Source organism: Bos grunniens, chromosome 11 (assembly GCF_055505025.1).
Source record: "Bos grunniens cultivar Pamir isolate PY7600 chromosome 11, Bosgru_T2T1.0, whole genome shotgun sequence".
Classification (NCBI taxonomy): Eukaryota; Metazoa; Chordata; class Mammalia; order Artiodactyla; family Bovidae; genus Bos; species Bos grunniens.
The window spans coordinates 69,681,271-69,707,846 of NC_141175.1; the positions used below are offsets into that span (position 1 = coordinate 69,681,271).

At 35.4% G+C, this 26,576-nt stretch overlaps 1 protein-coding gene across 8 annotated transcripts in view; it reads left to right on the top strand.

The window, feature by feature from the left end:
* Positions 1-26,576, top strand: part of CCDC88A (coiled-coil and HOOK domain protein 88A) — a 118,818-nt gene that overhangs the window by 28,547 nt on the left and 63,695 nt on the right. For all 8 annotated transcript variants that reach the window (XM_086326828.1, XM_086326829.1, XM_086326830.1 and 5 more), the window contains exons 3-8: positions 1,525-1,633; positions 7,150-7,219; positions 9,565-9,623; positions 12,275-12,358; positions 13,883-14,023; positions 19,033-19,205. In XM_086326828.1, coding sequence (XP_086182954.1) covers positions 1,525-1,633; positions 7,150-7,219; positions 9,565-9,623; positions 12,275-12,358; positions 13,883-14,023; positions 19,033-19,205 — 636 coding nt within the window. The remainder of the gene's footprint in view (positions 1-1,524; positions 1,634-7,149; positions 7,220-9,564; positions 9,624-12,274; positions 12,359-13,882; positions 14,024-19,032; positions 19,206-26,576) is intronic.

The window sequence follows — 26,576 nt, forward strand, 5'->3', positions numbered from 1 at the left end:
TTTCATCCATATTTTCGCAAATGGAAGGATTTCCTTCTTTCTCATGTCTGAATAATATTCTGTCTGTGTGCATGCTAAGTCACCTCAGTCTTGTCCGACTCTTTGCGACCACGTGAACCATAGCCCACCAGGCTCCTCTGTCCATGGGATTCTCCTGGCAAGAATACTGGAGTGGGGTGCTGTGTCCTCCTCCAGGGGATCTTCCTGACCCTTGGATTGAAGCTGTGTCTCTTAAGTCTCCTGCATTGGCAGGCAGGCTCTTTACCACTAGTACCACCTAGGAAGTCCCTCTATCTGTGTATGTACCTGTGTGTGTCTGTATGTGTATTTCGTATGTTTTGAATCCACTTATCTATTGTAGGACATTTGGGTTGTTTCTATATCTTGGCTATTGTAAATAATGCTGCAGTGAATATAGGAGCACCATTATCTCTTTGAGATCTTGTTTTTATTCCTTTGTTTTTTATACCCAGAAATGGGATCGCTAGATCATATGTAGTTCTGTTTTTAAGTTTTTGAGGAACTTTCACAGTGGTTGCATGAGTGTATTCTCAAAAGCAGTGCACAAGGGGTCATTTTCTCCACATCCTTACCTACCCTTATCCCTTTTCTTTTAATAACTGTGATTCCAACAGGTATGAGGTAATACTTCTTTGTAGTTCCGATTTGCATTTTACTGATTCTTGACCATCTGTATGGTGTTTTTTTTTTTTTGAAAAATGCCTGTTCAGTTCCTCTGCCTATTTTAAAATCATTTTCACTAGTGAGGTGTATAAATACTTTGTATATTTTGAACATTAACCCCATTAAATAAATGATTTGTACATATTTTCTCCCATTCAATTATGTACCTTATCATTTTTTCTGTATCCTTTGCTGTCCAGAAGCTTTTTAGTATGATGTAGTCACACCTGTTTATTTTTGCTTTTATTGCCTTTGCTTTTGGTGTCATTGAATTTCTTTCTTAACCATGTCCTACCTTTTATTCATTTTCAGCTTATGCTACTTTACAATCATTCATTCCTATGCTTTTATTAAATCTACAAAGTTTATCCAAGATGAAAGTGATATCTTGTGTCATGACTTCACTCTTTAATTTCTCTGGGACATTGCCTGCTCAAGTATAGTCCTCGTTTGCCACTGAGAAGATACAACATTTATTATTAGTCTAAATTTACATTATTGATTTAAATAGATTTATTTTGGGTAGTGGAAGTATATATATTCAAAGGAGATAAAATGTTATTAATTTCAAGAAAGATGAAGAGACAAAATGAGAATGAAGTGCAACATCTGACTTATATTTTACCACTGTCTCTGAAATATCAGATGCATTTATATTAATTAAAACCACAGGATACATGTCAAAATAATCATGTGTCCTTTTGGATCATCTGTCAATGAAGATGAATACACAGTTTGTTTATAGAAAAAATGTATTTTTTGATTATTTTTAGTCATCTATAAATTAATAGGTATATTTCAATATAATTTTTAAAGTATTCCTTTTTTTATTTCTTACAGTAATCCTAAATCAGAGAGTCAGAGAGTAAATAAAAAAGTCAACAATGATGCTTCACTTAGAATTCATAATCTGTCCATTTTGGTGAGACAGATAAAATTTTATTACCAGGTAAGTAGTTCTTTTTTTAATCTAATATTTTAATAACTGCTTTCATAATCACATTTTTGTGTTGCTATTAGTCACCTAATATATACTAAAGGCTTATTATATACCAGGTATTGGTCTATTTGTTGCAGGTAGAGTAGTCATAACAGTTTGTTTCTTATGCAGTGTTAAAGATACAAACATGTACTTCATAATTATCAAATTTACAAATAATTATTCTATGATTTTTTAAATTTCCTGATAATTTGTATAGTGAAACACTTTAGGTGCAAATCAGTTTAGCATTGTTTTATTATTCTGGAGAAATTACACTGTTTATAATTGTTTCTACATGTTTTTCTATATACTGCTTTAAAATTTTTCACCCTACTTCTGTTTTTTTTGGAAACTGCTCTTGAAATTGTACTTTTTATTCTTTTCATAGCAAAGGCCAAAAGTAATCAGTAGCTTACTCTTTTTATGCAATAGTATTATGACCGTAGTTCAGTTCAGTTTCAGTTCAGTCGCTGAGTCGTGTATGACTCTTTGCGACTCCATGAACCACAGCACACCAGGCCTCCCTGTTCATCACCAACCCCCTGAGTCCACAAAACCCATGTGCATTGAGTTGGTGATGCCATCCAACCATCTCATCCTCTGTCGTCCCCTTCCCCTCCTGCCCTCAATCTTTCCTAGCATCAGGGTCTTTTCTAATGAATTGGCTCTTTGCATCAGGTGACCAAAGTATTGGAACTTCAGCTTCAGCATCAGTCTTTCCAATGAATATTCAGAATTGATTTCCTTTAGGACTATTTTGATTTCCTTGCAGTCCAAGGGACTCTCAAGAGTCTTCTCCAACACCACAGTTCAAAAGCATCAATTCTTCAGCACTCAGCTTTCTTTATAGTCCAACTCTCACATCCATACATGACCACTGGAAAAACCATAGCCTTGACTAGACGGACCTTTGTTGGCAAAGTAATGTCTCTGCTTTTTAATATACAGTCTAGGTTGGTCATAATTTTCCTTCCAAGGAGTAAGCGTCTTTTAATTTCATGGATACAATCACCATCTGCATTGATTTTGGAGCCCAGAAAAATCAAGTCAGCCACTGTTTCCACTGTTTCCCCATCTATTTCCCATGAAGTGATGGGACCGGATGCTATCATCTTAGTTTTCTGAATGTTGAGCTTTAAGCCAACTTTTTCAGTCTCCACTTTCACTTTCATCAAGAGGCTTTTTAGTTCTTCTTCACTTTCTGCCATAAGGGTGGTGTCATCTGCATATCTGAGGTTATTGATATTTCTCCCGGCAGTCTTGATTCCAGCTTGTGCTTCCTCCAGCCCAGTGTTTCTGCATATAAGTTAAATAAGCAGGGTGACAATATACAGCCTTGACGTCCTCCTTTTCCTATTTGGAACCAGTCTGTTGTTCCATGTCCAGTTCTAACTGTTGCTTCCTGACCTGCATACAGGTTTCTCAAGAGGCAGGTAAGGTGGTCTGGTATTCCCATCTCTTAAAGAATTTTCCACAGTTTATTGGGATCCACATAGTCAAAGGCTTTGGCATAGTCAATAAAGCAGAAATAGATGTTTTTCTGGAACTCTCTTGCTCTTTTGATGATCCAGCAGATGTTGGGAATTTGATCTCTGGTTCCTCTGCCTTTTCTAAAACTAGCTTGAACATCTGGAAGTTCACGGTTCACGTATTGCTGAAGCCTGGCTTGGAGAATTTTGAGCATTACTTTACTAGTGTGTGAGATGAGTGCAATTGTGCGGTAGTTTGAGCATTCTTTGGCATTGCCTTTCTTTGGGACTGGAATGAAAACTGACTTTTTCCAGTCCTGTGGCCACTGCTGAGTTTTCCAAATGTGCTGGCATATTGAGTGCAGCCCTTTCACAGCATCATCTTTCAGGATTTGAAATAGCTCAACTGGAATTCCATCACCTCCACTAGCTTTGTTCGTAGGGATGCTTCTTAAGGCCCACTTGACTTCACATTCCAGGATGTCTGGCTCTAGGTGAGTGATCACACCATCATGACTATCTTGGTCGTGAAGATCTTTTTTGTACAGTTTCTGTGTATTCTTGGCACCTCTTCTTAATATCTTCTGTTAGGTCCATACCATTTCTGTCCTTTATCGAGCCCATCTTTGCATGAAATGTTCCCTTGGTATCTCTAATTTTCTTGAAGAGATCTCTAATCTTTCCTGTTCTATTGTTTTCCTCTATTTGTTTGCATTGATCGCTGAAGAAGGCTTTCTTATCTCTCCTTGCTATTCTTTGAAACTCTGCATTCAAAGGGGTATATCTTTCCTTTTCTCCTTTGCTTTTCACTTCTCTTCTTTTCACAGCCATTTGTAAGGCCTCCTCAGACAGCCATTTTGCTTTTTTGCATTTTCTTGGGGTTGGTCTTGATTCCTGCTCCTGTACAATGTCACGAACCTCCATCAGTTCATCAGGCACTCTGTCTATCAGATCTAGTCCCTTAAATCTATTTCTCACTTCCACTGTATAATCATAAGGGATTGATTTAGGTCATACCTGAATGGTCTAGTGGTTTTCCTCACTTTCTTCAATTTAAGTCTGAATTTGGCAGTAAGGAGTTCATGATCTGAGCCATAGTCAGCTCCTGGTCTTGTTTTTGCTGACTGTATAGAGCTTCTCCATCTTTGGCTGCCAAGAATATAATCAGTGTGATTTTGGTGTGGATATCACCATTTGGTGATATCCACGTGTAGAGTCTTCTCTTGTGTTGTTGGAAGGGGGTGTTTGCTATAACCAGTGCGTTCTCTTGGCAGAACTCTATTAGGCTTTTCCCTGCTTCATTCTGTACTCCAAAGCCAAATTTGCCTGTTACTCCAGGTGTTTCTTGACTTCCTACTTTTGCATTCCAGTCCCCTGTAATGAAAAGGACATCTTTTTTGAGTGTTAGTTCTAGAAGGTCTTGTCGGTCTTCATAGAACCGTTCAACTTCAGCTTCCTCAGCGTTACTGGTTGGGGCATAGACTTGGATTACTGTGATATTGAATGGTTTGCTTTGGAAACAAACAGATCATTCTGTCGTTTTTGAGATTGCATCCAAGTACTGCATTTCTTTTTTGTTGACTCTTTTGTTGACTATAATGGCTAATCCATTTCTTCTGAGGGATTCCTGCCCGCAGTAGTAGATATAATGGTCATCTGAGTTAAATTCACCCATTCCAGTCCATCTTAGTTTGCTGATTCCTAGATTGTTGATGTTCACTCTTGCCATCTCCTGTTTGACCACTTCCAATTTGCCTTATTTCAGCCATTCCCTGTTAGAGTTTTTAAGCTCTTCTTGTCTTGTATTTTAGTTCTTTTAAAACCCCATTAATTAAATATTAAGCATACTGTTAAATAAATCAAGTCAGTGTTCTTTCTGATCCAGTCACATAGTTTCCTTTTTTCCTCTACATGGTTTTCTGTTGTATCTCAGATCTGCCCTGATAACTGCTTTCTTCCTGAATGAAGTACATCCTTTAGTTGTTTGTGTGGAAAAGGCTTGTTGATAGTAATGTTTATCAGTGTTTGTCTGAAAATGCATTTCTTTCATCCTTGTTCTGAAAAGATAGTTTCATTGGGTATGTAGTGATTGGTTAATAATTACTTTTCTCTCAGTGCTTTTGTGGGTTTTTACCTTCTCCCTCTAAAAGAACAAAAAGAATTCTGAAACTATATACTCAACAAAATCATAAAAAATGAGAAAAAAATAAGAACAAGGAAACTAAAAATTACAATTAATTTGACATTTATTTAAGTCCATTTAGCTGTTATATACTTGGCTATAGCATATTTATCTTGAGATAACTTGCTTTTAACTTGAAAATTCACTTATTAAATACTCCCAAACTCAGTAGTATCTGTTGGAGTAAGTGATTATAGCAGTTTTTGACACTTATTTTTAATATTCTTAACAATATTTACATAATATTTTAACTGTATTCTTTATTGTGTTCAGCATATACTAAATATGTACTTTAAATGTGTGCATATTTTTGGTGTTAGTTTTTTTAAGAACTAGTGAATACTGAAGAAAAAATTTTATAACTTTCTCATACATATCTGTAACAAATTATAGATAAAAGATCAATTCTAACTAGCCTCTGGTATCATGCTGTTCTCTGGCTATAAGAAAACGCTTGTAGATCACACAGTTTTTTAAAAGCAATACAAATTAGGTTTTCATGGTTATTTGCTTCTTTGTCATAGTATTAAAGTAAAGAATGATTCCAAAAGAAATAATTATTTCTTTTCTATTATTTTCTGAGGAAAAAATTATTCCTCAGCAGCTAATATGTCTGTGTAGTGAAAGCCCAGTAGTTAAGCACTTATTAGTATTTAATATTGCAAAGATTCAGTATTACCACATTACAGTGATCAATCTGTAGTCTCTTTCTTCCCAGACTCTTTGTAGTGTGTCATTGTTGGTGGTTGTAATGGTAGACATGGTGTGTTCTTTCATTTGCTCAAAGAACAGAAGATGCATCCTGGGTATATAAATAAAATGAGTAATTCGGAAGCATTCAGTTCTTTCTGAATCATTCTCTACCATCAAAATTTGTATATATTCTTGTCATAAAAAGTTTGACAGAAGTCAAAGGGAGTGAAACATCTGTTTTTGATAGGAGATAAATAATGATTCGCTGAGGAAGAATCATTCACTTTTTTGAAAATGATCATAAGATAGGATTTTTAATGAACTAACTGGCTTTCTTAATTTTACTATCAGTTGTTTTTTTAGTTCTCTTAGAAGTAGTAAAAAATAAAACAACAAAAAGTACACATACTTGAATTTTTATTGAAGAAGCTTGTTTAATTATCTTATACCTAAAATTCAGTTCAACTTGGACATTTTTGTTTTATGGACATCTAATATTATAATTTTAGTTATTTAAGTCATTAACTTATAGTTACAACAGATTTAAGACTTTAGTTACCTTTTTTTCACATTTTGTAAGCTTTTTAATTGCAGTATACCAGTGTAGGTATCAGAGAAGGCAATGGCGACCCACTCCAGTACTCTTGCCTGGAAAATCCCATGGATGGAGGAGCCTGGTAGGCTGCAGTCCATGGGGTCGCAAAGAGTTGGACACAACTGAGCGACTTCACTTTAACTTTTCACTTTCATGCATTGGAGAAGGAAATGGCAACCCACTCTAGTGTTCTTGCCTGGAGAATTCCATGGACTGGGGAGCCTGGTGGGCTGCAGTCTATGGGGTCGCGAAGAGTCAGACACAACTGAGCGACTTCACTTTCACTTTTCACTTTCATGCTTTGGAGAAGGAAATGGCAATCCACTCTAGTGTTCTTGCCTGGAGAATTCCATGGATGGGGGAGCCTGGTGGGCTGCCGTCTATGGGATCGCACAGAGTCGGACGCGACTGGAGCAACTTAGCAGCAGCAGCAGCAGTGTAGGTATAGCATGCCTAAGAGATGTGCAAATGGTAAGTTATAGCTTGTTGAGTAATAACCCTGTCAGCTTTACTCATACGCCAGCCTTTGTGTATCTTTTTATAGGAGACTTTGCAGCAGTTGATCATGATGTCATTGCCAAATGTCTTAATCATTGGCAAAAATCCCTTTTCTGGTAAGTATTAAAATTAGCATAATTTGATAATAAAGATAATACCATCTTTGTGTAGTGTTGTAATGCTTACTAAGATCTTGATTATTTCCATTAACACACTACGTTTTTCATCAGTCTGTAGGGAAAGTTGGAGGTGATAATCCATTCTGTATAGAGAAAATGAACAGAATATTTGTAAGTTGTAGCAGAATCAGACAAGCATAACTAAGCATTGACCTACCAAATTGATACTTTTCTGTGATGATTTTTAGTGCCTTAAAGATAAGTATGGAAGATAAGTACAGTAGTTAAAAGCTTAGAAAAATATAAGCTTTGAAAAGAAGTGATTTAGAAGTGACTTCTAGGATTCTGTTCACTCTGTTCCGGGTGTTTGCTTTGGGCTTCCCAGGTGGCGCTGGTGGTAAAGAACATGTCTGTCAATGCTGGAGATATAAGATATGAGGGTTTGATCACTGGGTGGAAAAGATGCCCTGGAGAAGGAAAGGTAGCCCACTCTAATATTCTTGCCTGGAGAATCCCATGGACAGAGGAGCCGGGTGGACTACAGTCCATAGAATTGCAGAGTTGGACATGACTAATTAGCACACACGCACCATTGCCAGAGTTGTTTGAATCTAAGGTTTTACTGATTAATTCCCAAGTGGTGCTAGTAGTAAACAATCCACCTGCCGAAGCAAGAGAAGAGTTCTATTCCTGGGTTGGGAAGGTCCCCTGGAGGAGGAAATGGTAACCCAGTCCAATATTCTTACCTGGAAAATCCCATGGACAGAGGAGCCTGGCAGGCTATAGTTCATGGGGCCACAAAGAGCTGGACATGACTGAGCATGCATACACATTTTCTAATTTATATTAAACTACTTTTGAATGGAAAAAAGATGAGAAATAGTTTCTTAGATCATTTAAATTATTTTCTTCAAAGTTTCTTCCCTTTACCAGATTTTAATTGTGACATGTTCAGGGTTTTAATTTTTGAACAATTGGGAAAATTAACAGCTACCTAACAGTTTCAACAAAGGACTTAATTCTTACAGGCTACATGTAACCCAAATAAAGTATATCTTCTCCAGTTCCGACCTTCAGTCAAAACAAAGATAAAACCAAAATAAAAACTAAATGCAAGCAGCTGGTTTTGTTGAGGAAACTACCCATTAAATGGGGGTGAATTAGGAGGTTATGTGCTCTTTCAAGACATTCTGGAATGTTTAAATATACAAATAAAAAATGAAAAAGTGTTGTATGTAGAATGAAATTGTTTTCAATTCCACATATATTTAGGATTTACTTACCAAGTTAGAGGGACCAGGAATATAAAGAAAATGGTTTATGTTCTGGAGGATCTTGTGTTTTGGTGGGTGATAAACAGATTACTGGGTCATGTAATAATTAATGCAAAATAGATGTAAAAATGTTAAGACTTATAAAATATGGAGCTATTGATTATTCTTAAAGTTGGCAAATTAGTGAGGGTTGGAGACCACTGGTATTTGGGTCAAGGAAGACTACACAGAGATGTAAGAGCTGTGCATATTATTGTGATTAGTAAGTAGTTCATTAGAGGAGAGGGGTAGCGACGAAAGACAGGCAGAGGGAGTAACAGAAGTTATGGCAGTGGCATGTGTATTTATGTATATTTAGGGAAGGGTGATTATAGCTAAGAAGGTTTCATGGAGAGTAGGAGGAATTATTTGAAAAGAAAATTTGGACTGACTTGTAGACAGATTGGCTTGATGGTGAAATTCTGGAGTGACTCAGTATTTTAAGAAAATTTGGATTGAATACTGTTGGACAGTGAATATACTTTCCAGCTCTGTTACAGACCATTACTTTTATCCTGCTTGTTATATACCTTTATTTTACCAGCCTCACTGTAACTGACATTTAAGATTTTGATTCTGATGACTCTACATAATGGAAAAGCCATTTAAATTTTATAGGTAGATGAATCATATAAGGTAGGTGTTTCAGAAAAAAAAGCCAGTAGGCCTAAAAGAAGCCAAACTTATTCGGGACCATTTTGGCTGACTCTGGCATGTCTCTATAGCAGCAGTTCTTAATTTGGTATCCTGTTGTAACATAATAATTTATGGAGAAGTAGTGGATTTACAGTTAGCATCCTTTATCACATAGAGCTTTGAAAGCTTTTTTATCTGTACTGCAGCCTTTCAAATTTGAGATCCTTGCACATTTCTTCTGCTGTTACGATATTGTGCACATAAAGAGCTGCTCTTTTGAATTCACTGTACTTAGAAACTTAATTCCTTGATCAAGTTGTGAATACCATTCTACCACTATCACAAAGTTGAACTTAAGTAAAATGTTGTACCTAGTAATTATTTTCATTTCAGAACAAGGCACAGAAGAAGTTAAAAAATTGCTTTTGCTTTTACTGGGTTGTGCAGTTCAGGTAAGTTAAAATATTTCATATTTTTATTTTAATAAGTTTTTGTAAATTTTTGAGGCTCTACTTTCTGAAAGACTTAAAGGATGGGCCTTTGCTGTTCAGAGTCCATGTTAGAAATTTTAACATATCTGTGTAAGCTAAGGAGATTCTGAAGAAAAACACTTTTTGTTACTTTATTTCAAATTTATTTATAAATTTGTCATATATGTCAAATATGACACTATTTGTCAGATAGTCATATATGATAGCATAAATTATGTTTATGTTAATTTAATTCTTTTAATTTAATTAAAATTAATTTTTTACAAAATACTGAGGCTTTTAAAGACCCCAGGCTTGACAGGTTCCCTAAAGGTACCCTGAAAACCTCTCCCAAAACATCCTTATGACTTATATGTGTATGTGTTATTGAAGGGAAGAGGAGTGATGATCAAAAGGCAGAAATTATGAAGTCTCAATCATCTGCTGTCTTAGAAGTTAGTTACTGTAATAGAAATCTCTTCAGTGCCCATAACACTTTAAGAACTGTATATAAAGAAAAAAGAGCTTAATTTTAGTGGAAAAAGTTTGCTAATGCTTATTTAGTCTTCATGTGAGTCTTTATAATTGGAAGTAAAACTATTTGTAGTTCTGTTTTTAACACCAGACTTTCTATGCTCTAGAACTGGACTGTCAGTAGAATAGCCACTAGCCACATGTTGCTGTTTAAGCTTAAATTAATTACAGTTAAATAAAATTACAATCTCAATTGCTCATTTGCACTAGTTACATTTCAATACTCAGCCATAGGTAGCTCTTGAGTACTGTGTAGGACAACGCTGATTTTCTGATTTTTCAGTTTCAAAATTTCTGTCTTCTCATTCTGTTTTCCATCTTGGTACTCCTTTCTAGCCTTCAAGAACCTATCAACTTCATCCTATATTCTTTAAGAAAGTCTAGCCTGTTTATTCTTTAAGAAAGTCTAGCCTTCTTAAAACTTCTAAAGTTTGAATAGAGGTGAGATTTAGTACAAATTTTAGGTATTTTAAGGGTAAAGGAAGAATTCTCATTGATTTGTGTTGAGATTGTGTTAAAGGGTGAGCTTTTAAAGATAGTATAAATATAAACAGTGGCTCTAGGACTTAGAAAAGGGAACTGTAGTGTATGTTTAATTTAAACCTAAATCAGCCAGATGTATGGCAGTTGAATTATGACTCTTCATGGAGTCATAGTTATTATAACCCTGCCATTTAATGTATGCTCATTGGCTCAAACTATTTATTGGGCAACACTTTTGGAAGCATAAAATTTAAAAATTGGGGTTACCATACCTAAAAAGTTATTTTATATATGCTACAAAGGTACTATCTGAAAGTCATTCTTAATTGTTCTCACTATGCCTGTCAGATATTAGTCAGTAGACCAAAAATCTTGCTTTTAAACCTGGTAATTTTTATCACATGTTCCCCAAAACTCTGACTTCCTCGTTACAACTGAAAACTTTACATTTCTTGTAATTTAATTTTAAATATTTTTGTATTATCCTATTAATTTTGTTTTTATAGGATGAGGAACTTTCTGCACTGATAGAAATGTGCTTAATTAAGTTAAATTGTGTGGCAATAGAAATAGAATATTATAATGTAATATGTAGAGTATAAATCAGAACCTTACTAAGTTTCTTATTGACCAAAGACCCAGTTTTTCTTTTTTGAGTTTAGTGCCTTCTAGTGAGTTCAGTAATTGGCCCAAAAGATGCAACTAAGCTAGACAAGGCAGTGCTGTCTATTTTGTATGCACTTCTCATTTGATAGCTGTAAAAATACAGTTACACAAACAGTTGGATTACAGTATAAGAGATGTCGAGGGAAGACAGAATAAAACAGTAAGATGCATGTTAAGCTCTTATTCAGTACTGATTGGAAAGGAAAAGATAAGGTTTGCATTATAACATTTTTAGTTTATATCAAGATTTTTTTAACGTACAATGAAGAATTGCTGCCTTTATTCCACTTGCTACATGTGTACTTGTATATACATTCTTAAATTTTGCCCCAGTAACTTTTTGTTAGAAACAGATCAAATATTTATTGTATTATCTTACATGTTTTGAACTGGGCCACAAAAAGAGATTTCTTTCATTGAGACTGATAGGATAAAGATGTGAGAATGAATTGTAAGCTTGAAGTAAAAATTGCTTAGAATTTTTTTTTCCAAGAAGAAAGGCTGTGTTGTTTGATGACAGCCAAAGACTGACTGAGCATTTTGGCTATATTCCGAATTCTGCCACTGACTCACTGTGTTTTTTGGCAAGTAACTTATCCTCCCTGAAACAAGTTCTTGATTCTTTATTTCTCTGTTTGTAAAGTTAGCATAATAATATTGTACTGACCTCACATGAGTTGTGTAATGATTACCTGCTTTAGAACTTTTCAGCATACAAGTAATATGGATTTTCAGTACCTTAGTTTTTAAATAAATATTTCTAAATTTTAATCTTTTTATTAGGTAAGTATATTAGAGAGATCATTTAAATGCAAAACAAAACCCTCATTGTGCTGTTTAAACCCTCATTGTAGCCAAGCTTTTTAGCCTAATGAGTTTTTACTTATTTACAACATATTAACAACTACACCCTATAAAGTATGAGTGATTGTTCTATTCATTTCCCTTAGTGTCAGAAAAAAGAAGAATTTATTGAAAGAATTCAAGGTTTAGATTTTGATACGAAAGCAGCAGTTGCCGCACATATTCAAGAGGTAATAATCTGTATAAAATGTTTATGTGTTTTTTATGAAGCTCATCATACATTATATTTGTGTATCTCCCCAAATACTTAAAGTCATAACTTAAGCAAGAATAAATAAAAATCAAATATAGATGCACTCTGCTTTTAGGCAAATCATCCTCTTTTCTTTAGACATAGCTTCTTAAGTGAATCATCTATAATGGCACAGTGCTGACTACAGATGTACTGTTGACTTTATCCATAGGGATATAGGCAGAAAGTGCTATCTGAGGAATGTATATTTCTTTGTTAGACAGCATAGCATGCATGATATAGTGAATGGAAACAGCATAAAGTGGATCACTGGCTGTAATTCAAATTAAAATGAGCTAAGGTAATGTATTATGTCACTCCAGTGATTTTGTTTTAATGAATGGGCACAGCAGAATTTCTATTCAAGATATTGCTTGAATTATAAATACATTAGTGATTTGTAACATCCATGTAAAAGCTAAATATAGGACATAATGTGCAATGTCAAATAATTGAAGTTAATATTTGTTAAGTTTTTTTTTTAAGCTGTTTCTGCTTTTTTAAAAGCTATTTCTGCATCTTCTTGTCTTGGGCTTTTAATCTTGTATACTTATTAGTTTTTAGAACTACAGTGTGTTAAATTTTACATGTTGATTAGAGAGAACTAAGGAAATGGAAGGGGGAAGAGTTGTATTTAAATAATCTCTATTTAAATCACTTTGTGTTCCATATGTTATCTTTTCTGTTAGTTAATGTCCATAGAACTCTGCTTTCTTGTCAGTAATATGGTCAACAGTAAGCATATTAGTACATAACAAGATACAGTTTTGTTGGTAGTTTCCCTTTATATATATGTTTCCATTAGCTTTGTGATTTGTATTTTATTTTGAATAAATGTTGAGTGCCACACGTTACTGAATTTGCCACCATTCTTGAAAGTGTTATTTTTCTGTTTATTGTGAAAATTAAAGCAAAATATCAGAATCACAGTGAGAAATGGAAAACAAGAAATAAGTATTTCACTTATATAACTTCTCCATTCTTTTAAAAATCTTTATTAGGAGTCCTTTTCTCCTAAGGTGCTATGATAGTGTCACCTCAGAAACTGTAAAAACTTTGCTTTTCAAGAATAAAATTGCAATAATATTATATAGTATAGGATTAGAAAAAACTTTTGCTTTTGATTTCAGTTACAATTAATTTAGTCTTATCTAAGGAAATGATCAATTGATTCTATTAAAGCAGTTGACAGAAATAATAGTATTACCTTTCCTTAGGAATGCCTTGAATTAAATCTTATTTTTTAGTTAGAAGGTAAAAATAAATTCATTTAAAGACTATATTTAGTGAAAATAATTTTTAGTAGAAGCTTTTTCAGCATTCGTTAATTTGAAATGTTTTTATACATGTTTACTTTTCATATTTTTATTATATGGGATATATAATATTTAACCTAATGTACTAAAATTTATTTTTAAGTATTAACTATTTAAAAGTTGTTTATTTTGGTTGCTTTCTAAAGGTAACCCATAATCAGGAAAATGTGTTTGATCTACAATGGATGGAAGTGACTGATATGTCTCAGGAGGAAATAGAACCACTCTTGAAAAATATGGTATTGCATCTAAAAAGGCTTATAGATGAGAGAGATGAACATTCAGAGGTTTGTAAATTTCTTTTTGTATATTACGAAAGTTTCCTTTCCAAAAAACTTCAGAGATTTTTGAGAATTGATAGTCTGTCTCTTAGGGACAGGTAATAAGGTGCTGTATGTCTTTTGTGTAACACAGGAACCAGAAAGGATGCATAAGAGCCCCGAAGTGCTAGTAAACATACTGCAATTAGATTTTATTTTCCCCTTCCTTTTAAATTACTCTGATTTTGTTCTTCTGTGTTTTTTTAAAAACTCATCCCTATAGTTCTGGCAACAAGTATGAAACCAGAGTTCTGGAAAAAGTATAAAACTAAAAATATCGTTGATGTAAGTGGAAAAACCATTGCTTTTTCAAAGTTTAAGAATTTGATTAAGGTTAATTTTGTAGTTTCATTGCCACATTTTGAGACTGTAAAAAATGTGTTAATAAAAGGAGAATAACAGGTGTTCTGAATAAAATGTCCCACAAAAGTTCTCAAATTTTTGTAGCAATTTAATGAGGTGTGATTTTTAAAAAAGAATTATTATAAGCTCTTTTAAGAAAGTACTTTGCTTTTAAAAGGAGTAAAATTGCACCAGACTTTTTGGTTGTATTCTTTGAGAGCAGTTTATAATTTTTAGAGAAGTCTAGACGTTAGTGCATGTGGTGGTGAGTAATATTTTCTTAATAGCAGACCAAAATACTCTGTCATTCTGGAGATTGTAAAACTTTGATCAGTTGTTCAATTTACATGAGAGAAACAGATTTGAGTTTATTTATGGAGAATTTGATTAGTCTTGGGACTAATGAAAGACTATATAGGAGAAATTTCTAGAGATGCTTTTGGAATAAAAAGCTTTCTCATTGCTCTATAAAATATATTCCTTTCTGATGGGAATTTTTAGCTTTTCTTATGGCTTTAAAAGAGAAGAATATATAGGAAATAAAGAAACGTTTTTTAAAGCAACAGCTAAATTTTTAAAAAATTTAAGACAGTGAGACCAAAGGAAGAAAAGAATTGAGTTTCAAAACATTCCTAGAATATATGAAACCACCTACCCTGAGATACTCAGATCACTTTATTTTCAGTCAGTCTTGAACCATATGCTGTATCTTCTTTTTTATATTAGTAATCTTTTTACTGTTTTAGTAAAACCACTTTCAGTATGTATCCTGGCGGGCAGTAGTACTCACACTGGGAGTTCAAGTGGGTATCCTAGCACTCAAATCCTCCACTTGCTGGCATAGCCAGAATTGGGCAGCCACAGGCTATCCACGGGGGGTGCTCCCCCTTGTCAGAACAGAGAGCCCTTTCCTCTGTTTTTATTGAACTTTTGTCATCATTTGTTTCACTTTGATGTAGAAAGTATAATTTGGTCACATTGTTTTTAATTATACTTTTTTTTCCTTAATGCTATGAAACAAGGATCTCTTCAGTCATCTTTTGAAAGTGAAAGTGGCTCAGTTGTGTCAGACTCTTTGTAACCCTGTGGACTGTAGCCTGCCAGGCTCCTCTGTCCATGGAATTCTCCAGACCAGAATACTGGAGTGGGTAGCTGTTCCCTTCTCCAAGGGATCTTCCCAACCCAGGGTTTGAACCTGGGTCTCCTGCACTGCAGGCGGGTTCTTTACCATCTGAGCCGCCAGGGAAGCCCAAGAGTACTGCAGTGGGTAGCATGTCCTCCAGCAGCATTTTCCCAGGCCAGGATCTTCTTTGACTAAACTCCAGCAGGATCGTCTCCTTTTACTAAAAACTAGGTATTTATTGTCACTGTTTAGGCCAAGCTTTGTATTGTAGATTTATTGTGTACTTAATTTTAGTACATCTACACAATAATCTCATTTTATAGATGAAGATTCTAAAGTTCAGAGAGGTTAGGTGACTTGCCCATTCTAACTCCAACACTTGTGATCCTGACCTTTATAATACCTTTGCCTAAATCTCTGCTCTGATACTTTTCCTTAATGATGAATTCTGTAATTATCGTCACCTGAAATTTTTAGCCTTGTTGTATCATATGTTCATTCTTCAACGTATATTGATAAATACCTACTTTTTGTAAGAACTTTTACTAGAGTATGTGAGAGCAACAGACTTTCAAAGAAGAACCAAAGATGGTTACAGTCTAATAGAGAAATTATTTTAATAAGTGAGTTAACTGTAATAAAAGTTGGTAAGTGACAAGTACCGAAAAAGAGACATGGATCTAAATGTTGTACTATGTGTGTGTGTTAGTCGCTCAGTCGTGTCCGCCTCTTTGCGACCCCATGGACTGTATCCCGCCAGGCCTCTCTGTCCATTGAATTCTCCAGGCAAGAATTCTAGAGTGGGTTGCCATTTCCTTCTCCGAAATGTTGTACTATAGGAATTTAAAGAAGAAAGATTACTTGCAACTGGTAGTGGAATACCTAAGATTGGAAGGATCAGAGAAAGCTTTTCAGAAATTAAAAGTATGCCTTAATAACATTTCCTATCAGACTTTTGAAAATGTTTGGAGTTCTTGAGCTCAAGAAACTACCACTATTAGAGAAAAGGCAAAATGGAAAGTACCTCTGGGTACTCTCTTAATTCTTAACACTAGGTTTCTTTCTTTTTATTTTATTTATTTATTTATTTTTATTTTATTTATTTTAGTTGGAGGCTCATTACTTTATAATATTGTAGTGGTTTTTGCCATACAGTGATATGAATCAGCCATGGATTTACATGTGTTCCCCATCCTGAACCCCTCTCCCACCTCCCTACCCATGGTTTCTTTCTTTTTAAAAAATATTTTGCATCCATAGATCTTTTGTGCTCTGTTTGTTTTCAACTGGAAATTGTTGATATACTTTAATTTTACCACCTGCTAATTTCAAATATAATATGTATCTTCAGTACTTTTCTTGAGTTTTCTGTTTTGTGAATAATTTGGTTAAATATTTTTGAGCAGCTTTTTGTATTCACTACTCTGCTGGATAACATCAGGGATACAAAGGAAGTATAAGGAAGGTGGTATCTGATTTATTTTAAAAAAGCACATTGTAAATGAAAAATAAGGTGGCATGTAATTAAGTACTAGTTTCTGTATGAAACAGATATTTAGTAATTACTATATGCAGATACTGATGGTTCACAGGTAAAGAATTTGCCTGCAAATGCTGGAGACATGGGAGACGCAAGTTCAGTTGCTGGGTCAGAAAGATCCCCTGGAGGAGGAAATGGCAACCCACTCCAGTATTCTTGCCTGAAAAAATCCCATGAACAGAGGAGCCTAGCGAGCTACAGTCCAGAGTCACAAAGAATCAGACATGACTGAGCACAGACACACACACATGTATGCAGGTTCTTTTGTTAAAGACAAGAGATGTTATAAGGCAATATTAAAGATAATTGAGACAGTAAGAAAATAGGCAAATAAAAGCTGACTCCGTGAAGTTCGAGCTTGGGCTGCTGTGGAAATTAGTAACACTATTCACAGAGGCAGTGGAGTTGGGCTGGACATACTAAGTAGTAGATAGACAAGATGAAGTAGTGTCAGTGAGCAAACCATCCTTTGAAACGTAACATTGAAAGAGAAATAGAAGGATAATAAAGGGGAAAATGTGACTTTTTTCCCTTCCCTAGATAGTAGAAACTTGTATGTCTTTGAAGAACAAGGAGAAAAAAGCAATAGGAAGAGAGAAACTGAAAATGTTACAGAAGTAAGGAATATGTGTTGGGAATAAGAGATGCATAAAAATGGAGGAATTTATTGCAGGTGGTTCTGTTTCTTTGACAAATTGAAGGAGAGTTCATTTGTTGGAAGTAATGATAGCAGTTTGTAGTTGAGGGCTTATGTAGAGAAAAGGGAATATATTTACATCTGCCTTTATGGGAAAATTTTGCCAGGAAACGATCAAGATTTTCAGTGAAAGAATTGATGGACATTGGAAAGAGCTTAATTGAAAGTGGATGACAACTTCTGTAGTAGGGCTGTAATTTATTTGTTTAGTTTTTTTAGAGTTCTTTATCACCTTGGAACAGGAATAGAAAAATTGATAGTAGGTAAGGAAAATGACATAGCATTTTAAGTCAGACTTGAATTTGAATTTGTGTTATATTCGTGTGTAACTTTAAGTTATTTAATCTATATGTGCCTCAGTTTCCTTAGGTCTAAAATAGATGTACAGCCTCTGTTGCCAATTATAGTATTGGATGGGATCTTGTTGGATCTAGCTAGGAGTTCTATAAATATTTTTTCCCTTTTGTTTTTTCCCCGAAGAGTGAACAAACCATAGTCAAAGAGTGACATAGTAGTGTTAAATTAGAAAGTAAGGGTGACATTTAACAGCCTAATTGCAGTTTCAGGCCAAATAGGAACTCTAGAGTAGCCAATAATAATCTGTTTGACTGGGCAGAAGGGGAGAGTTGAGTGAGTGGAGGTTCAGGCATAGGAATGGTGATACAGGAGTAATGTTCTAGTAAAGAAGGCTAAGGAACTATATTTTTTATTTTTTAAACTTGAAATTAGCCTCTTGTGCTACTGGTTACTCTATTGGACAGAACAGTTACAGACATACTAATCCTGAGTTAATTCCTTTACTGTGTCAACAGATCTTCTATGCCTTTCCAACAGTTACTATTTGTTCTACATGTTTTACCACAATTTATTAATTTTTGTTAGAACACTGGGAAGGGAAAAAAGTATTGTCTTGTTTTTGTGTTATCTACTAAATAACTCAACCATGTACTGTTGAATGAAACTTTTTTAAAAAATGACAGCTAAATATGTCAAAGTTAAGGGACTTACCTGGCGGTGCTGTCTTTAAGTCACCATTCAAGGGGTGTGGGTTTGATCCCTGCTTGGGGAACTAAGATCCCACGTGCTGTGTGGCATAGTCAAAAAACAAAAAGTTCACCATTAATGATGAAGATATTAAATAAATAAGACATTTTTGACCAATGCATTCTTTCTGATATTGTAGTATAACACTTAGAATTAGTGACTAGTGTTGTGTATCTGGTTCTCTGATACGTAAAACACTAAAAGGACTTCTGTGGTCTCTGTCTCCTTAGACTATTGTAGAGCTCTCTGAAGAGCGGGATGGTCTTCATTTTCTACCCCACGCCTCTTCATCTGCACAGTCACCTTGTGGTTCTCCAGGCATGAAGCGAACGGAAAGTCGGCAGCATCTGTCAGTGGAGCTGGCAGATGCTAAGGCCAAGATAAGAAGGCTTAGGCAGGAATTGTAAGTTGCTACTTGTCAAGGCTTGTTGAATTTATATGGTTGCAAAGGTGACCTAATGCAATGTTTTTAGGCTTATGAAATTGCGTGGTTCCCAGTTGCTAGGCTGTGTCACAGTTTTCAGTAGTATTTGTCAAAATGAAGACACTATCAAAGTTTTCTTAATGCTAAATCTTATCAACTTAAAGGATGACCTTTATCCTGTATCTATGTACTTCCTATTCTTCTAGTGTTAGGATGTCCTTTCTTTTATAAAATAATGTTTTTCCTTTGCAAATTAAGGTCTGCTTAATTTTTTTTATTTTTTCATTCCATGAAATCCAAAATACAACCACTGATACAAATGGTTAAGTTTAGCTTTTTCAAAATTAATGTTATAAAATGAATTTTTGGTGTACAGTATTACAGAAAAATAATTTTGTGTATCTTCTGCATGGAGTAATTGAAATGCCTGAGTCACATACCTAAAAATGGTAAATACTCAGATTGGTTAGTGCTGATAAAATTAATATATTTATTTAACTTTCAAAAATCATTACAGGAAAATCAGTATAAATGTCACATTGGTGAATAACTTGTAAAGACCCAACCAGTCTCTGCTGGAGATTTTTTTATATTGCACTTTAAAAAACAAAGGAGTTGTGTGTTATAGGCTTTTTCTTTCCTTGTTTTTTTCATTTTTTGGGGGGGATTTGTTTTCTTGGAATTTAGGCTTTGGGGTGTAGATTTTAAATTTAAAACCACCATATAGCAATTAAGTTTATTGACTGTTTAAAGCAGTTAGTTTTAAGAAAGTGGTTGAATGTGCAAGGTAGAAAAAATATACAGTCCATAGGAAAATTTGAAAACAAGAAAATACAGCTTTCATTGTGAATGTCTGCGGTATTATGTATCTGTTGAAGTGAATACGCCCAAGATATTCTATAAACAGCTGCACCATGAAAATTAGGGAAGAGATTGCTGTTATTAGTTTGACTGGCAGTTAATGGATAGCCTAAACAGTGAACACTAGTTCGTTCCATATAATTTAGCACAATCTTCTTCAGTCTTTAGATAAAGCATGCAATTAGAACTACAGTGATGGCTGTGAATTCATTTAACATTTTGCACTGTATTAAAATTTGATTTTAAAATAAAATTTACTTGAGCATAGTGTTATTAAAATTCCAGACAATTTAAAGAGATTAGTAAAATTTGGTCTCATGCTGACTGGAAAATATAAATGAATATTTTTAATGAATAAATAAATATCCCAGATATAGCAAGTTTTCTCAGTAACTAGCATTACATCAAATACCATCTATATCGTTTGCTGTCCTTTGAAAGTCTGTTCCTTCATGGGTTTATTCTGTTAACATCTGTTTTAAGTGTTTTTGTTGGGATAGATCTTTACTAAAGTGATGGAAGTGTGGAATCATGGTAGATAAAAATAGTTTAGGTTGCCTTATACCTAATGGAAATAAATAATTGTAATAAGAACATGCAGATTGATAGCATACTTGTGGGTGGTACATCATAATATAATTGCTTTCGATTTATTACACTTTCGGTTAATTACACTTTCGAGTAAAAGTGTAATTTGGAATTTGGATGGAAGAAGAAGTAATTCCTTATAAATTTCACTTTTATGCAATAGTTTACACTATCAGATGCTTCCTTTAATAATTCTCTTTGTCTATTGGATCCAGTGTTTCCAAAGAGTTTTTTACTCATGCAAATTATTTTTTTTTTAGGAAAAAACAGCTTTATTGAAATATAATTCATATATCAGAAAATTGAACCTTTTAAAGCATGCAATTCAGTGCTTTTTAGTTTATTCTTAGAGTTGTTCAATCATCCCATGCCATCTAATATTTTTTTTCTTTTTTTTAATTTTATTTAATTTTTAAACTTTACATAATTGTATTAGTTTTGCCAAATATCAAAATGAATCCACCACAGGTATACATGTGTTCCCCATCCTGAACCCTCCTCCCTCCCCCCTCCCCATACCATCCCTCTGGGTCGTCCCAGTGCACTAGCCCCAAGCATCCAGTATCGTGCATCGAACCTGGACTGGCATTTCATTTTATACATGATATTTTACATGTTTCAATACCATTCTCTCAAATCTTCCCACCCTCTCTCTCTCTCCCACAGAGTCCATAAGACTGTTCTATACAACACTGTCTCTTTTGCTGTCTCGTACACAGGGTTATTGTTACCATCTTTCTAAATTCCATATATATGCGTTAGTATACTGTATTGGTGTTTTTCCTTCTGGCTTACTTCACTCTGAATAATAGGCTCCAGTTTCATCCACCTCATTAGAACTGATTCAAATATATTCTTTTTAATGGCTGAGTAATACTCCATTGTGTATATGTACCATAGCTTTCTTATCCATTCATCTGCTGATGGGCATCTAGGTTGCTTCCATGTCCTGGCTATTATAAACAGTGCTGCGATGAACATTGGGGTACACGTGTCTCTTTCCCTTCTGGTTCCCTCAGTGTGTATGCCCAGCAGTGGGATTGCTGGATCATAAGGCAGTTCTATTTCCAGTTTTTTAAGGAATCTCCACACTGTTCTCCATAGTGGCTGTACTAGTTTGCATTCCCACCAACAGTGTAAGAGGATTCCCTTTTCTCCACACCCTCTCCAGCATTTATTATTTGTAGACTTTTGGATCGCAGCCATTCTGACTGATGTGAAATGGTACCTCATAGTGGTTTTGATTTGCATTTCTCTGATAATGAGTGATGTTGAGCATCTTTTCATGTGTTTGTTAGCCATCTGTATGTCTTCTTTGGAGAAATGTCTATTTAGTTCTTTGGCCCATTTTTTGATTGGGTCATTTATTTTTCTGGAATTGAGCTGTAGGAGTTGCTTGTATATTTTTGAGATTAGTTGTTTGTCAGTTGCTTCATTTGCTATTATTTTCTCCCATTCTGAACCATGCCATCTAATATTAAGACATTTTCATCACCCCAGAAAGAAACTGCATACCCATCAACAGTCACTGCATCACCTTTGGCCTTTGGCTCCTCAAAACCACTAATATACTTCCTATTTCTATAGATTTGTCTGTTCTAGACATTTCATATATATAAATGGACTCATACATTATGTGACCTTTTATTTCTGGCTTCTTTCACTTAGCATAATGTTGTCAAGATTCGTCCATGTTGTACGATATAGCAGTACTTCATTCCTTTTGATGGTTGAATAATACTCTCTTTTATGGACATTCTACATTTTGATTACTCATTTATGAGTTGATGGACGTTTGGATTGTATTCTACTTTTTGGCTATTTAAATAATACTCCTATGAACATTCATGTGTGTTCATTTGTATAGACACATATTTTCATTTCTCTTGGGTATTTACTGAGTTGTGGAAATTCTTGGTCATATAGTAGCTCTGTGTTTAACCTTTCGCGGAACTGTCAAACTATTTGGCTGTACCATTTTACATCACCACCAGCAAAGTATGAGGCCTCTAGTGTCTCTGCATCCTCAGCAATACATGTTATTATACGCCCTTTTATTACAACCATAGATTTGATTTGCATTTCCATGACTAATAATGTTGAGTCTCTTTTCATGTGCTTATTGGCCGTTTGTATATCTTCTTTGGAGAGATGTTTATTCAGTTCCTTTGCCCATTTTTTTTTTTTTTTTTGCCCATTTCTAAGTTGAATTTTGAGATAAACTTTTAATCAGTTCAGTTCAGTCACTCAGTCGTGTCTGACTCTTTGCGACCCCATGGACCACAACATGCCAGGCCTTCTGGTCCATCATGAAATTACATGAAAACTGGAGGGATATTAGAAATCTGTATACCCCACAGTTGAGAGTAAGTGAATTTTATTCACTTTTGACTTGGGGGAGAAAAGGGAGTGGTGTCAGGAAAAGTTCATAGAGATAGTAACATTTCACCTGATGTTAGGCATTAAGTAAGTTGAAAAGGCTCAGATGGGTAGAAGCAGAAGAAACAGCAGCAATAGAATATGAAGAGGGACAAGGGGAAATGAAGCTGAAAATGATGGAGTGGATAAGTAGAATGTCATGTATGCAGTGCTGAGAAATTTGAATATTAAACAGTGTGGGCCAACTGAAGATTTTTTTTTTGTATGGGAGAGCACTTTAAAAACAGATTTCTGTTTTAATAAAGATATATCAACCTAGTAGTTGACCTTTAGTGAGTATTCAAATTGGAAAAATAAATTCTGGTGTCATTGTAAAGATAGATTGAAGGACAGTCCAGGCAAGAAGTGGTTTGGGCCTGATCCAGGGTTTTAATGATGAGGTTGAAGAGGAGGTGTTAACGAAGAAATTGGGGTCTTCAGTATAATTCCTAGTTTCCTGTAAGTAGCGTTTGTCTAGATGGTGATGCCGTTCATTCAGACAGGGAACATAAGAGAGAGGAATACTATTAAGGTAAAAGACAAGTTTGGTTTTGACATATTTAGTTTGAGGTGCCTTTGAAATACTTCTGTGGAGATGATCAACTAGATAATTGACTATCTTGCCCATGATGCAGAGTAGAGATTTCAGATCATTAGTATACTCGTGCAGAATAATATATGCAGCAACATGTAAGTCCTAATTGAAACCTTTGGAATGGATCAGACTGCCCACGAGCATGAAGAATGTGAAGGATGTAATCTGAAGAATACAAATATTAGAAAGGTGCTTAAGTGATTCAAGGTAGATGTCACCATTTATTACCCACATTACTCAGTTTCTTCATATACAAAATAACAGGTAGAGCAAATGATTAAGTGCATGAGCTTTAGAGGCACTCTAAAATGTGAATCCTGGCTCTCAACACTTCCTAACTGAGTGACTGCGGCCAAGTTACAGAAACTCTAAGGCTATTCAGTTTCCTAGACTGTTAAATAGGAATAATATTAGTGCTTACTGTAGGGTTGTTGTGTGAGGTAAATATGTAAGTAAACAGTGTGTATTACATAAGCGCTCAACAAAGGTAAGCTGCAATCATGAGCTACTACTTCTTTAGAGTTCTTGTGAGGATTAAGTGCTTGGCAGAGTATAAAATGCATAGCACAAGTGTGTGGCACAGATAATGAGAACTTGATAATTGTTAGCCAAAAGATAGGCACAAAACATGAAATCAGCAAAAGAATCAGAGAATTAGTATGTTGAGAACTAGAAAAATCCTGAGTGTAGAGTCATGGAAACCAAAGGAGAAGCATATTAAGAAGAGTGGCATGAACTGCATTAAGTTTCTCAAAGATCTGAAAATAATGTGTTGGATTCGGCAATAGGTGACTGACTGACTGTGATAAATAGTGTCAGTGGGAAGATGTGAATGGAAGCCTCATCACTGTAGATAGAATGGTCAAATGGGTGCAAAAAGGGATTATTTTATTAGTAAGTGTAGATCCTTCTGGGTAACACTTTTGGAAATTCCAGTAATTAAAGTCATACTTCACAAACTCCAAAGTGAATTTCAGATGGATTAAAGAGCTAAATGTAAAACACAGAATAATGATGAAGAAACTAGTCTAGATGGTGCTGCTGCTGCTGCTGCTAAGTCCCTTCAGTTGTATCCAACTCTATGCGACCCCATAGACAGCAGCTCACCAGGCTCCCCCGTCCCTGGGATTCTCCAGGGAAGAACACCGGAGTGGGTTGCCATTTCCTTCTCCAATGCATGAAAGTGAAAAGTGAAAGTGAAGTCGCTCAGTTGTGTCCGACTCTTAGCAATCCCATGGACTGCAGCCCACCAGGCTCCTCTGTCTATGGGATTTTCCAGGTGAAAGTACTGGAGTGGGGTGTCATTGCCTTCTCCAAGTTTAGATGAGTACGTGTTAATATACTCTTGGTGGGGAAGAATTTTGCACAAAAGTGGTTGCTCTGTTTATATTTTTTAAAATGTTAAATATGTAAACATCCAGAAAAAAATAAGTGTATTAAAAGCATTAGAATATTCCTCAAACAGTTAAATATAGAATTTTTATATAATCTAGCAATTCCACACCTATGTATATCCCACTAAAATTGAAAACAGGAACTCAAACATATACTGGCATGCCATTGTTCACTGAAGCATTATTTCCAATAGCTAAAGAGTAGAAACAACCCAATGGGCATGAACAGATGGACAGATAAACAAAATGTGCTTGTGGGCACACAGTGGATTATTCAGTTCAGTTCAGTCGCTCAGTCGTGTCCGACTCTTTGTGACCCCATGAATTGCAGCACGCCAGGCCTCCCTGTCCATTACCAGCTCCTGGAGTTTACTCAAACTCATGTCCATTGAGTCGGTGATGCCGTCCAGCCATCTCATCCTCTGTCGTCCCTTTCTCCTCCTGCCCCCAATCCCTCCCAGCATCAGAGTCTTTTCCAATGAGTCAACTCTTCGCGTGAGGTAGCCAAAGTATTGGAGTTTCAGCTTTAGCATCAGTCCTTCCAATGAACACCCAGGACTTTTCTCCTTTAGAATGGACTGGTTGGATCTCCTTGCAGTCCAAGGGACTCTAGAGTCTTCTCCAACACCACAGTTCAAAAGCATCAATTCTTCGGCGCTCAGCTTTCTTCACAGTCCAACTCTCACATCCATACATGACCACTGGAAAAACCATAGCCTTGATTAGACGGACCTTTGTTGGCAAAGTAATGTCTCTGCTTTTGAAGATGTCATCTAGCTTGGTCACAACTTTCCTTCCAAGGAGTAAGTATCTTTTAATTTCATGGCTGCAGTCACCATCTACAGTGATTTTGGAGCCCAGAAAAATAGTCAGCCACTGTTTCCCCATCTATTTGCCATGAAGTGATGGGACCCGATGCCATGATTTCAGTTTTCTGAAGTTGAGCTTTAAGCCAACTTTTCACTCTCCTCTTTCACTTTCATCAAGAGGCTCTTTAGTTCTTCTTCACTTTCTGCCGTAAGCGTGGTATCATCTGCATATCTGAGGTTATTGATTTTCTCCTGGCAATCTTGATTCCAGCTTGTGCTTCCTCCAGCCCAGAGTTTCTCATGATGTACTCTGCATAGAAGTTAAATAAGCAGGGTGACAATATACAGCCTTGACATCCTCCTTTTCCTATTTGGAACCAGTCTGTTGTTCCATGTCCAGTTCTAACTGTTGCTTCCTAACTTGCATACAGGTTTCTCAAGAGGCAGGTCAGGTGGTCTGGTATTCCTATCCCTTAAAGAATTTTCCACAGTTTCTTGTGATCCACATAGCCAAAGGCTTTGGCATAGTCAATAAAGCAGAAATAGATGTTTTTCTGGAACTGTCTTGCTTTTTCCATGATCTAGCGGATGTTGGCAATTTGATCTCTGGTTCCTCTGCCTTTTCTAAAACCAGCTTGAACATGTGGAAGTTCACGGTTCACGTATTGCTGAAGCCTGGCTTGGA